Here is a 13,651-nt window from a genome sequence, read left to right as displayed (position 1 = left end):
AAATATAAAAATTGCCTGTTTAGCCTTTGCGGTGTGGGCCATGTAAGTGCGGGTCAATTTTAAAACATGCAACAGAGCATGCATAATGGGTTTCCCTTTTAAAAGCACGGTAGACCAAAAATAAACCTGACAAAGGGCAGCTGTAGAGTTTTAACATGTGGAAAACTCCACAAGCAGCAGTTACGTAACTAGAAAGAAACATGATAAATATTTCACACTGTTACATGAACTTCCAACTCTGACACATGAAAAGCAAAGAACACACCTTAGCTCTCCAAGGAGCAAAAAGCTTACAGTGAGAAGGGGCCAAGACTAAAATCTGAGACCTGCCTTCCAGCACGAGTCTTGATTGCTTCCCGCCCCGCCTCTCCTGTCCAAGGCAGAGCGGCGAACCCCATCGCACCAGAGCGCCTCGCCGGTAGCTTCGCTCCACCGCCAGAAAAAAATTTCCCCAAATCTCCATCTCTAGGCTGAAAACCCAAAAAAGAAGTTTTGTACCAAGGAGGGGAAGAGAGAAGTTGGAGCAAGGCCGGCGGAGTTCCCTCCACCGTGCCCCCCCGCCCCCCGGCTCCGCGCCCTGGGGACAGCTGGCAGCTCCGCGCGGGACCAGACACAAAGCCGATTAATCCCGGCGGCTCAGGGGTGGAAGGACGCCCGCCAGGGCTTCCCTTCCGCTCCTCGCCTTCTGGGGCCGGTTCATTAGGACCCAGCCAGCACCTTGTGCGACTTCCACACCCCTCCCCGCCCAAGGAAGGCCCAGACCCCCCATTCCGCGGGTTGCGGAGACCTGCCTTAGGCTGCCCGCTGAGAAAGCGCCCCTGGCCGGGGGAAACTGACGTAGCATCAGGGGCCGCCCCTCCCCTCCCTCCGCTGCACGAGTCTGTCCTGCGCTCCGGCTCCAGAAGTTCAGGGGCCCCTGCCCGGCCTCCCGCACTCCGGCCGCGAGGACCCTCAGTCTCCGAGGAGCAGACAGCTCGGCCCCAGAGAAGATGGCGAGGAGGAGCCGCCACCGCCTCCTCTTGCTGCTGCTGCGCTACCTGGTGGTCGCCCTGGGCTGTAAGTGGCTCCGTTACCTCCTCCCTCCCACCCGCTCCTGCTGGGACCATCTTCCCCAAACCTCCAGCTCTAGGCGCGGCGCTGGCGCGGGGCTGTCTCCCGGCTCCGGGCGTTGGGTCGGCCGCGGGGCATCTGACTTGGCACCCGGCGACCCGGGAAACGGCCGTGCGGACGGGCGCGGGGGCGGGGGGCCCGAGGGCTTCGGTTTCTTGCCCATAGCATCTGATTTTGTCAGTTCTAGTTAGAGAAAATTAAGGGTCCACACCAGCAGGTTCTCATCTTGCAAAGTTGGGTTAAGTTTTCCAAGACAGAGGGACGTGATTAGAATGCAAAACTCACTACACTAACTCCTTGTAAGATGCTAACATCCCAAGATGGCATCACTCGGAGGCAGGCGCGGGCCACACAAAGTACAGGAGGAGGGGACAGTTAAAACGTTTTCTGGGCTCCTGGGTCCCCATTGTGCCGGGAATATCAGCGCACTTGTGGGGCGGGGCGTGGGGGGAATTCGTGGCAGCTGAGCCAGCATTACTTTTATCCTCTCCACCTGCACATCTACATTCAGGTAAAGTCTGGTCGGGGACTCTAGCCAAGCCGCTGTGTCCTCGGACGCCCAATAGAACGATTGTTAGAAAGATGCTTGAAGCTGAATGACTGAGTAGCGGGTGAAGGGAGGGACGTGTCCCAAAGCCAATTTCACCGGATGGTTCTAAATAGGATTTTCAAGGATTCTGAGCTCATAAATAAACCTGGAAACGCTTCCTATTGTTTTATTTTAACCGCGTTAACTTTTTAGGAAAATGGAGAAAATTACACTAGCTCTTAAGCACGTAAGCAGCGAAGTCCTTTTTCTTTTTGTCGCTTTTCTTTCTCTCTTTTATCTTTCCTTTTTTAATAGAGTGAGTTATTATTGTTGCTCATCAAGTTCTGGTAATATAATACTCAAAATAACCCGCTGGATGAGTGTCTAATACCGTAATTCAAGGACTTTTCCTCACGCCCTCATTGCGGAAGTGAGTATTGCTCAGCTCAACGTGATGTGAGCTTTGTCCCTTGGAGAGGGAGGAAGGTGCAAGTTGTCGCCAGTGGAGGATAATGTGCTGACTGACCTATATTATAGAAAATCAAACCAGGAAGGCAAAGCTTCACAATAAAACCATTGTACAATTTTGAAATATCAATTGGTATCATGTTAAACATGTGCTAATGATGAAAAGCAACAAAGTGTCAGGCTAGAGGAATTGTAGCAGAACTGGTGGGAAAGTTATGTGTGCCACTGACAACCCTAAATTTAAAATAAAAAGACCATGACTTTAGTGTAGAATTGTCACTAATTAAAAACAGAGAAAATAGGTTTACTCTGCTATTCATATTCAGTAATCAGAATAGAAACAATATACCCTACATTTGAAATTGTAGCCAAGAAACAACCAAGAGGCCAACACAGGCTTCGATAGATGGGCAGAATAACCTCTTCCTCAGGCTTTGGGTAAATAAATGTAACACATTGGCTCTTCTATCCCTGACTCCCATAGGGGATTAATTAGGAAGTGTATGGGGATCTTTTCTGTATTGTTCCTGGGATGCTGAATGTCTGGCATTGCAAGAATGTTTTCTTTGTCTTTTTTTTTAAATAAACTTTTAAAAAGTTTATAACAGTTTAGATTTAAAGAAAAATAGCAAAGACAGTATAGAGAATTTCCATATACACCACCCCCACTTTCCCCTATTATTAATATTATAATTGACAGGTTTGAGGAGTATGGAGTACTGGTGAAATATTTTGTAGAATGTCCCTTAATTGGTATTTCTCTGAATTTTTTTTTTCTCACGACTTGACTGGGTTTGTGGGGTATTTTTGGAGGAAGATCACAGAGGTTAAGTACCGTTTTCATCGCATCATATTTAGGGTACATACTATGAACATGACTTGTCGCTGTTGATGTTAATCTTCATTACCTGGCTGACATGTATGTCAGGTGTCTCCATAGGTTGCCCCTTCTTTGCCCTTTCCACACTGTATTTTTTGGAAGGAAGTCACTATATACTACCAACACTTAAGGAAAGAAAAGTTACTATCCACCTCCTTGAAGGTGGAGTATCTCCATAAATTATTTGGAATGCTTCTGCTTGGAAGATGTGTCTCTCCTCCTCATTCATTCATTCATTCATTCATTCATTCATTTTTATGTCAGTATAGGCTCATGAATATTTATTTTACACTTTGGATTATACTCCAATACTATTTTATTTTAGTGTTCAGATTATTCCAGCTATGGCCATTGGGAGTTCTTTCAGTTTGGTTCCTATGTTCCTCTGTGTGTGTGTGTGTGTGTGTGTGTGTGTGTGTGTATGTGTATTTAGCACTTTTACCACTTCCTTATTTTCTGGCACCACAAAATGCTGATCTTGTATTTACGTTTCCTGCTCTAATCCTAGAAGCAGCCATTTCTCCAAAATACCATGGTTCCTTTTACTGGAGAATATTATTAGAAACCAAAATCTGGATAGTGGATAGTGGATATGCTACTCATCGCTATTAGGGTTTGTTGAAAAACAAGAATGTTTTTCTGTTTTTTTGGGCTAAGGTTCACTGTACAGTGCTATTTGTGATCTATCCACTCAGGTTTCATGTCCAGATTCGAAAACAGTATACTGAAGGCTTTTGTATATATCAGACACTGTTCTAAGGACTTTCTTGTATATTCTCTCTTGTTAGGGTTTCAATAAACGAATGAGATAGAACATATCTTCAACTTACAGATAATAACCCCAAGGCTCAGGAAAGCTGTTGCTTGTCTAAACTCACTTATCTAGGCTCAAAAGAGATAGAACTAGGATTTGAAGCTCTGAGAATTTGTTCCATAGATAGCTGGATTTTACTTCTCTCCTTATTTTTCTATCTGAGTGCTTTATCCTTTCGCTTGTCTTCATTCAAGAAGAGAATTAAATGGATTTAATGGAATTAGTGGGTTTCTTATGCTCTAATTACATATTCTTCTTAATATTCATCCCAAATATAACTGTTCCAGTTTTTGTCCCAGGCCCATCATCTATAATATCATGTGTGTTCCGTTATTTCCTTTTATTTCTGTTTGTAGTCTGTTTCTTTTTGTTGTTGCTGCTGTTATTTAAACTGTGATTTCAGTGTACCTGTTGATATATGGACATTTATTTGCGTTAGTTGAATTATCTTTTTATTTCTCACCAAAATGGAAACTCCATAAGGGAAAGAATTTCTTGATGTTTGCTCACCACTGTCTGACCAGTTCTGAGCAAAGCACTTGGTTAATAGTACATATAAATATGTGCCTGTTGATTAGATGGGAAGGGGATAAGGTAGAGTAGATAGAAGAAATGGATGGGTGGAATTAATGAGTACAATATAAATCGTAAAGCCCTAAATAGGTGGGCTGTCAGATTTCTCTGAGTTGACATTTAAGTTGATACCTCAAAAAACAATAGAAATGGATATTCAGTATTGGGGCAGGGGAGGAAACTGTCATGCATTCTGAGATCTTTCAAAGCCAAGGACTTGAATGTGAATGAAAGCAGTGTGCTGTTCTTGACACCACATGGCTGGTAGCAGCTGGTCCTCAGATCTGGACTGGAACCCATGTGCTGACCTCGTCTGGTTAAAGTGTTTCAAGAGTCTCACCCTTAGCTGTCTACTGTCTTGGCTCAAAAAGTCCTGAGCAAGAATCCTTATGAGGCTAACAGACAGAGGAGTTTTAGTTCTTAACTGAAGAACTCTCTTTCTTATGCCATTGGCATCAAGTTTTTATTTGTTTTTTTAAGTTTTCTGTTTTGTTTTAGTTTTCAAAATTTCTCACAGCGACAGTTTGGGAAAGATTTGTGTCCCTATACAAATAGGAGGAGTGGAAAAGCCTCGCCAAGTCTTTCTCCTTTGTGTGAGGCATTTCCACTTTGCTTGCTCTCATTTTGTCACAACAGTCACCTCCTGTTTTTAATTTTAGCTTTGCTCACACTATGCAAACTTGGTAAATACCTTATTATGGACATAATCAAAGAGAACAATCGATCATTTTAAAATGTCTTTCCTTATATGTTTAAAATAATATACGTATATGGTAAATTCAGACTGTACAGAAAGGTTATAAAATAAACAATACATCTCCTTTCCAGCCCCTCTGACTTCTACTCCACTCCTTATAAGTAACCCATTCTTAAGTTTCTTGCATATAGTTTCAGAAAAACACGGGGGAAATAAAGTTGCATATATGATATAGCTTCTTTAAAAATAAAAAGAACTAAAGGACTTTACCTGCACACATCAAAGCCAAACCAGACAGGAACAGGAGTTTGCAGCAAAGAAAGTAAAGGTTTATTTAGGGAACTGGCACCAAACCCAGAGAAACAACTCAGTTAGCGCTCAAAGACCTGGATCCCCAATGGCGTGTAAGTTAGAGATTATAAAGAGCAAAATCACAAGACATGGCGGGTTAGGAGTTCAGGGTTGTGCTGTAAGCTGATTGGTCAGAGATAAGGTAAGGGTAATGAATCATTTCTTCAGGTCTTGAGGACAGTTCTGAGGTCTTTCCCAGTATCCCTCTGTCTGGTCTCATAGGAAAGTAGCCAGGAGGTTGTTCCACCTTAGGACTCAGGAGCTCAAACATAACTTAGGTAAAGATGTTATCTTTAGCTGGCCAGAGGTCTAGACAGTGTGACCATTTGAATCACATCCAGCTACTCTGTTCTGCTGCCTCGGGGGTTGGTGATTGGGCTAGGTCTCTGAGGGGCAGAGAGAGAGAGAGATGGAGATAGAGATGAGAGAGAGAGAGAGAGAGAGAGAGAGAGAGAGAGATGATTTCTAGAGCTAGGATTCAAAACTAAATTTAATCAAAGTCAAGGACCCTCGGTTTCATGCTTACTGTTCTGCACCTTCCAACAAATCATATCATATGCAGTGTTGTGTGCCTCCTTAGAAACATTTATGTTTGTTAGTGGTTGAGCCACAGCCCAAAGCCAGGTCTCACAAACAGTACTCATGATGATATCCTACAGAAGCCTTTAAAACCCTAGGCCAAAGTGCAGAGGGGCTGCTTTCTAGTTAAAACCACCAAGAGTAAGGAGTGAAACAAAGTGGTAGAAGAAAACAGAGAGAAATACACTCCCAAGCCAGTGACCAAATCTAGAAAGGGAAAAATTCCAACCCAGACCCAATGAACACGTCTGGGGAAGGGGTAAGTGCCAGCACCCAGAAAGGACAGACACCAGCACCAGCTAAGACTCACAGACAAGTGCAACCTGGTTCTATTTTTAAAGGAGACCAAAGAAGACCAAAAATGACCACAAATAAAAAAGGAACATGTTGAACTACTGGGGAAGTGCTAAATTTGAAAAGGGAGACTTGTGCTAATGTTTTAAAAACTGCTCTGTAGACACTTTAAAATAGCAAAGGTTTCTAATCAGAAGTAGAACTGACACCGTGGAATAAAGAATAACTCAAGTGCAAATAGACACTAATCTATTTAGTCCAATAATCTCTTATTAATTAATGTATTATTTAATCCAATAATCTAAACATGCAGCCAGCCATATCATAAAAAGTATGACAAAAATTCTACACGAGCTGATTGGAGCCATAGAATGAGTGTACTTTGGCCCGATAGAATGCTTTTGGTCCCAGAACAAGTCAGGTTCTTTTGTGCTGCGTGTGTGTGTGTGTGTGTGTGTGTGTGTGTGTGTGTAAGGGTGTAAGGGAGTGAACATCTATGCCGTTTTACCTAGATACAAGGTTTCTCCTTTCCAACCTCCATCTTCTCTGTTGTTGTCGTAGTTAAAATGTTCTCCATGTGGCCAAATGCAATTACTCTTTGAAGATCTAAATTCAAAATCCCTTACATCTTGTCTTAAGCCTTCCCAAGTCATCCATTCTTCAAAGCCAAAGTCTACTGCATATTGTCCTTCTGGTGCTCTTGGTATGTCCCTGGTTCTCTTAGGACACTTTCTGGGTGGCCCTATTCTTTCTACCTGTACGTCTCTCTGCATTGTGAGTTTGTTGAGGGCAGAGACAACACAACGTGGTGTCCCTAACACCTAGTCTAGTGCCTGACACATAATGGTTCTTTAATAATTAGTTCAATAGAAGTAAGTAACCAGGAGTTTGCTTATTTGTTTCTTAGCTTCATAAAAATCACATTTTACTAACAAAAATCGCAGGCCACATGTAAATAGTCTCTCGTGAATGCATAATTTTACTGCTCTCAGAACTCCCTACCCCTTACTAACCATGGCCTCTCTAGAGTTATAAGGAACCATAGAGTGTGGTCTGCCTTTTAGAGTTTTGAGACATTTTACTGATTGCCTGATGCTTCCTTGTATCGGAAAAACACATAAGCTGCTCTAGAGTTACTGTTGGGAGCACTGGTCTTCTCACTTTTTTGATTACATATCCTACTTCTTTTAGAAAGAGCATATGCCCCAACATAAATTTTTGGTTATAAATTATATACATGTATCTCTGCATCCATATGTCATATTAATTATAAAAGATACATAAAATAAATATCAAACCAATGAAATTAGTTGTTCTAATGGTGTGATAGATATATGTCTTTAATTTGTATTGGTGCCTACTAAAATAATAAAGAAAATTGTTTGATATATAGGATTTGCTTTAAAATTCCTCAACAACAAAAAGAATAAATAAAGTATGTGTGGCAAAATCTTTATAACCATTGAATTCGGATAGTAAATACAGCATATGAGCATTCTTTTCTTTATTTTGGTAGATATTTAAAACTTTTCATGATAAAAACTATTTAAATCCATAAAAACAGAAAAAAGAGCAGAGTGTGATAAATATAGTATAGAAATAATAGTATTTGTTTACTTCACACCTCTGAGTTTTCTTGTAAATTCCACCTTAGAGTCTATTTGTTTGAAGAGAAAATAAATAGATCAAAGTGAGTCTACTTGAAATATGTGAAATATCTATTCTCTCAAACTCTACACGTTAACCAAGGTGGTCAGTATAAGAAACCTAAATTCTACTGAACAGCCCCCCTTTTAATCTGTTCAGTCTATTTCACACTAATAGAAAAATAAAATTCCTTACAACAAACAAACATACACCCTATCATTAACTGAATTCCAAAATGCTGGGTTATACAACAAAGGCCGTCAGCAAATCCACTGTGTAACAGCTACATTTTTATTCATGATGTAGCGTAGACCTTTCAGTTCATTTCTTTTGAAAGGGACTGTAATATTTTATTTCCTAAAATGTAAAAGTACATATTACATGAATGCATGTCATATTCATAGGCTCATGGCAAGAAAAGGTAAATGTAAAAGAGAGAGTTGATTAAATTCCTAAAAGTTAAAAGTTTTCTCTTGTATTTATTTAATGGCGACTGATTCAGTCAACGCTCTGGCTCTTGTAAACAACAAAAGAGAATGCTTGCAGGCTTCTTGTAGGGTAAGGACGTGTCCAGCATTGGACATATCAACCAAAACACACTTCAGAACTGCTCATACTTTCTAAAATATTCATTTAATGTTCAAATCCATGTCATTGATAACTCCATATCAAGTTTCCAATGAGTTCTTTATGTTATTTCCATTCCCATAGTTCCTCTAACCCTGAAGCTCCTGAGGCTCTAAGGATTCTGTAGAGAGGATTGGTTGTTGGAACAGAAAGGAAGAAACAGGGGCATCTCGCTGCCCATTAGAAGCCGCTTGGAGTCTGTGTTAGCCACTCATGCCTACTATCAACGTAGACATTTATGTCAGAAGTTACTTCCATACTGGATAACACTTCCCCCAAATACACCATGAATTTATGAGCAAGAGAATATAGATGTTAATAGAGGAAAGAGTTTCACTTCACCTCCCATTCCATTATCGCTTAGTTTTAGAGCAGAAGAAAGATTGTACCCCAGCCCTGTAATAAAAATTACATTTAGAGTCCTAATGTTTGAACAAGCAAGTTAGATCTCTCTTGCACCATTTCATACTTTCAACTATTTATCTTTAGCAGCAAGATAACTAAATCTGCTGAGTAATGATGAGACCAGTGATGACCAGCCTTTTTCATTATGTGGACTAGAAGGTCTGAGGAAATTTGTTTCTAATTATTAGAAGATAATAGGACAAGTAGTTTTGGAAGCAGGATACAGAAATATTTTCTTTATAGAGCAAAGTTATCTCACCAGTGAGTGTGTTGAATACAAATGTTTCTTTTCAGAAAACAGTAGATTCTCATCTTTTACCTGAAAGAGTATGAGTTACATCATCCCAGACAGGGTGACTCAGGAACATGTTCACGCTGACTGGGATGGTGGGAAGAATCACCCTCTCTTTTTAAATTGATTAGTTTTATAAGTTATGTTTCTAAGTAGATTTGACAGTGGTACATCATTAAATTCATAAGTTAAATGTCCAGGCAAAATACCTCTACTGGAGGTTTAAAGGACCTCCTTATACTGTAAACCATAAATGTCAAGTTTGTTCACAAATCAACAAAAAGTATGATATAAATAAAATGGAGCTTGGGAACCAAAGAACTAAGATTATACCAGTTCTGCTCTTAGTAACATGGCTTTAGAAAATTTTATTTTATTATTGTCTTGTTTTCCTTATTTGTAAAATGAGGGGTTTCAGTTAATGATGATTAGAGTTTTTCATTATTTAACACTTTATGTTTTCAAACAGGAGAAAAATGTACCATACTTAGATGATGAAACTATTTTACATGGAGTTGAGAACATGTTCTAATGTTAAACTGCCACTTTCAGAGTTCTTGCTGATTAGAACACAGAATTTATTTTGAAAAGGAATAAAATATGGGCTCCAAAAGTGGTTTGATATTCGTGGACTTGATTGTATATTATGTCTAAAGTTTCTATTTGATGCAGTAGGCCTCAGGAAGTTGCTGGATGTTTTAAGAGTGAAGCAACATACCAACAAAATGGCATTTGGGTAAACAATAATTTTGACCTTTACATACAGGGTAGACTTAGGAGGAAAGAGGTGACTAGAGCCCAGGTGGTAGGTAATTGGGTCCAGGTTTAAGGTGGCAGCTGTCAAAATTGTTTAGGAAGAATTAAATCCTGAAGACACTGAAAATAGAAATTGGTGAGATTTAGTAGTTGATTAAACATGGGAGACGACAAATCGATCAAAACAGTAATTCCAAGGTTGTAAACTTGAAGAACCAGAGAAATCATAGTATTTAAATTGAGAAGCAATTATTAGTTTCTATAATCCAGGAGGCAACAGAATATCCAACTAAAAATGTCTCTATAGACCATTGGAAAGGGGATGAAATGCGTAAATGATCTGTAGCTATCCCCTGTACTTAAGTGGTAAGTAAAAATAGAAAGATTTACTCTGGGAGGAAACATGGAGGTCGATTAGTAGAGGGGCAAAGGACTGAACTCTGGAGAATATGCTCTGTTAAAGAATATAAAAGAGCAGAGACAATGAAGAAAAAGTGCCCAGGGAAATAATAGACAAACAACAGAACCAATGCCGTGGAAGTGGGTAGGAATTTTGCCAAGTCAGTGCTTAACTAGTGGCCTGAAAGAATGAAAGGAAAAAGTGAAGTCATGAGCCATCTGAGGGATTAGAAAGTAAAGAAAAATAAAATTAGTATTTGAATAGAACTTTAGGATTGACATTCACGGAATTGTATTACTTAACTCTCATGTTGACAGCCCGGTGTGGTACCTAGAACTATTTTTATTACAGTTTCATAAATGAGAAACAGGCTTAGCATATTTTTAGGGATGCACAGAGACAGACAGGATTTAAACATGTTAGAACTGCTGACTCCGAATCCTGTTTCTCTCCTGTATGGGAGATGAGGATACTAGAAAGGGTAAGGAAAGATAGAAGGCTGAGATTTTAGGACAAACGAAGGTGCTCTTTTCTGGTGTTCACTTCAGCCTATGAAGGCCCAAGAACAGGAGAGAGGGCACCTCTGTCCTGTTACGTATAGATTTAGAATTGACATGCAGTATCCCACAGGAATACTGAAAGGATGACTAATGTTTTCTGGCATAAGGAGAGAATCACTTGAGTGTTCTGTTTAGAATGTGGTTAACAGTTTAAATATCTTAATGTGGTATTAAAATACTTTTTGACATTTAGTATATCTGTAGTATGGGTGTCTCAACATATATAAATGTCTTCCACATTCACAACTCAAATTGAATTCAGAGCAATATTAATCTGAAGGTAAGCTGTAAGTAAGCCTCTAATAAATGTTGCATGATCTGAAAATATTGTTTAACTAAGTGGGGAAAATATCCAAACATGAGCAGATCCACTACTGTGAGGAATTTAGTATCAAATTTGGTCGCTCTAACAACATCACATCATAGATCATTGAAAAGGGAACTAGAAAAAGTTTCCCATAATTTTCTGGCCTTTTTTCTAAAAGTTAATATTAAAAGAAAAACATGAATTTGTCTTAAGCAGAAGTAAAGATTGCTATTTATTGTGCATTTCCTAGATTTTGTATATGCATTATTTTTTAAGTTGCTATGTGCTATGTGATACTGGGACACAAGGATTTGTTTTGTTCTGTGTGTGTGTTTTTTCCAGCTAATTTCTTTGGTACCATTTACCATTTTGTAATTTATTTTGTCTTTTCCTACTTCCCAACTTCAGTTTCCATGGGAACAGGATCATTCATTCAGAAAGTTATTTGGGATTCTTTCAGAATGCTGAGTCCAGGATTCCTAATTAGGCTTCAGGCACTTATAGATTCATTAATATGAGTCTCTGTGTTATATCTTTTGTCGACGTGAGAAATGTCCAAACCTGTAGAGAATTTGTTTATAATAAATAAACTCAAACGAGTTTATTTGAGCCATACTGACAACAACGGCCGGGAAGCAAAATCTCAATGGATTGAGAAAATGCTCCAGAGAATGGCAGTTTTTTGCAGCTTATTTTATACATTAAAAAAAAGGAAGAAACACAAGGGAGGAGTTACATGAAATTCATTCGTGGTAGATTAGGGAGGTGGGAGAAAGCGAAGCAGGGGAATCTTTGGGATTGGATGAAAAGCAAAATGGAGAGCCATTGCTTCTTTTATATTGGTGGGTACAGGAGGTTATGTGGGCAACAAGGTACCAATGAGGGGCTCTGTGGTAACCTGCTCTGGGGCGGTGGGAGTCTGGAAAAAGAGATTACTATGACATTTCAAAGGTATGTTATCTTAGATGCAAAATGACAATAGACAGGCTCACTGAAGGTAAAGACTGACCTTTGTCAAGGAAGCTACAGGCCTAGGGCGTGACTACGCACCATGACCCTCTTTCAGTTAGGAATTTTTATGTCCCGAGCATTCTGTGTGGTTTCTTTCAGTCTCTGTTTGTAGGCGCCACCATCCACGCCTCCCCTAAGCTTCTCAGGTTTAATATGTGGCCCCTTTCTGATCTACACTTTGAAGGTGGAGAAAACTGGGGTATGATTTCATGATAGGTTTGCATTTTCAGATATTTTTTTTTAAAGATTTAGATCAAAGAGCTTTAAAATCACTTAAAAATGTGATAGAACATGCCTGAAAAAATTAAATATTAGTATTTTTACACATGCTGTTCTCTTAAGGAAACTTAAGAGACACCAGTTATCCCAGTTAAACTCATCAACATTCGTTCAATTTTTCTTAGCTGAAAATGTTATCCTTTGAATGACAGCATATTGTGAGTGAGAACAATTATATTGGGCTACAATTTAGAGCAGTGAGTAAGTAAAAGTCAAGAAAGGTAAGAGAAAATAACAGAATTGAAATGCCTCCAAATTGTACAAAAACATTCTTGCATGAATCCTGTGTCCTCTCCAATTCCTCTGTGGTGGTTTTGTTGTCACCAATGGAATATAAGGCAGATCAGAGGTTTTACTCTTAAAAAATTAACTTTATGGTCATGTTACATCAGCTGTATAAGTGGAGAACATCCTCAATTTATAAACAAAGCTTTCAGGTACGTGTTAACTGAGAGTAAATTCAAGGAATTCAACAGGGAATGCCCAGCAGTGCTCCAAGGGGTGTCGTGGAGTTATAGCCAAACTATTTGATACAGTGATGGGTGGGTGCTATGCATTGGCTGGGCAGGGTCCAGGCCTGATAAATATCTGTGTGCCAGATGATGGAAGAAACAGAGTATGTAAAAGATAGTTGTAATGATAATTAAAAAAAGGCTTATAAAGAGTGCTATGTCGGATAGAGGAAGGACTGACTATGTATGGATGGACATAGGAGCCGGGGAAGGCTCTACCTTTTTTGACATTTGAGTTCGGCATTGAATTATACATAGAAGCTCGCTATTTGTCAGGGGATTGTTGGAAAGAAGGGATTCTGGACAGAGAGAATGGAGTATGCAAAGGCCTATGGAGTACAAAGAACAGCGGGAGCCCCATGGTGGGTGACTTGAGCATAGGGTTTGTAGAGGGCAGTGATTGAGGGGGAGGCTGGAAAGACAGGAGCTAGTTCTGAAAGGCCATTTGAAGGAATTTGGAATTCGTCCTGAAGGCAAAGGGGAAGCCTCTCTGAAGAAAGCCATGATGAGATTATATTTTAAGAAGCTAACTCCTGTGTGAGTGAGGCAGATGAATTGCA

The 13,651-nt window shown here is 39.8% G+C and overlaps 2 protein-coding genes across 9 annotated transcripts in view; one reads left to right on the top strand and one right to left on the bottom strand.

Annotated features, from left to right (window-relative positions):
* Positions 1-290: 290 nt before the first annotated feature.
* Positions 291-9,678, bottom strand: LOC109446466 (uncharacterized). The gene is made up of 2 exons (XM_088794452.1): positions 1,118-9,678; positions 291-470 (listed from the first exon to the last, which is right to left on the bottom strand). The coding sequence occupies exons 1-2, from the start codon at positions 1,271-1,273 to the stop codon at positions 291-293; spliced, it is 336 nt and encodes a 111-aa protein (XP_088650578.1). The 5' UTR covers positions 1,274-9,678.
* JAM2 (junctional adhesion molecule 2) overlaps positions 366-13,651 on the top strand; it is a 50,798-nt gene continuing 37,512 nt past the window's right edge. For 2 of the 8 annotated variants that reach the window (XM_074326461.2, XM_019729858.3), the window contains exon 1: positions 383-1,056. In XM_074326461.2, the coding sequence (XP_074182562.1) occupies positions 990-1,056 (67 nt within the window). In that variant the 5' untranslated portion in view covers positions 383-989. Of the gene's footprint in view, positions 1,057-13,651 lie in introns of all 8 variants that reach the window. The other 6 variants (XM_074326446.2, XR_012494151.2, XM_019729856.3 and 3 more) reach the window with 6 other exon arrangements.

The sequence above is a fragment of the Rhinolophus sinicus genome, chromosome 17, assembly GCF_057876585.1.
Source record: "Rhinolophus sinicus isolate RSI-liver-muscle chromosome 17, RSI-T2T, whole genome shotgun sequence".
Classification (NCBI taxonomy): domain Eukaryota; kingdom Metazoa; phylum Chordata; class Mammalia; order Chiroptera; family Rhinolophidae; genus Rhinolophus; species Rhinolophus sinicus.
The sequence above is the reverse complement of the archived record's forward strand: the minus strand, read 5'-3'. Positions and strand labels throughout refer to the sequence as shown.

What these genes read in the sequence shown, in the direction of transcription:
- LOC109446466 (XM_088794452.1), bottom strand. Translation starts at nt 1,273, where the DNA reads ATGGGCAAGAAACCGAAGCCCTCGGGCCCCCCGCCCCCGCGCCCGTCC. An exon ending in CGCCGCGCCTAGAGCTGGAG is followed by an intron (nt 471 to 1,117) that starts GTTTGGGGAAGA and finishes TTGGGTTTTCAG; the next exon opens with CCTAGAGATGGAGATTTGGG.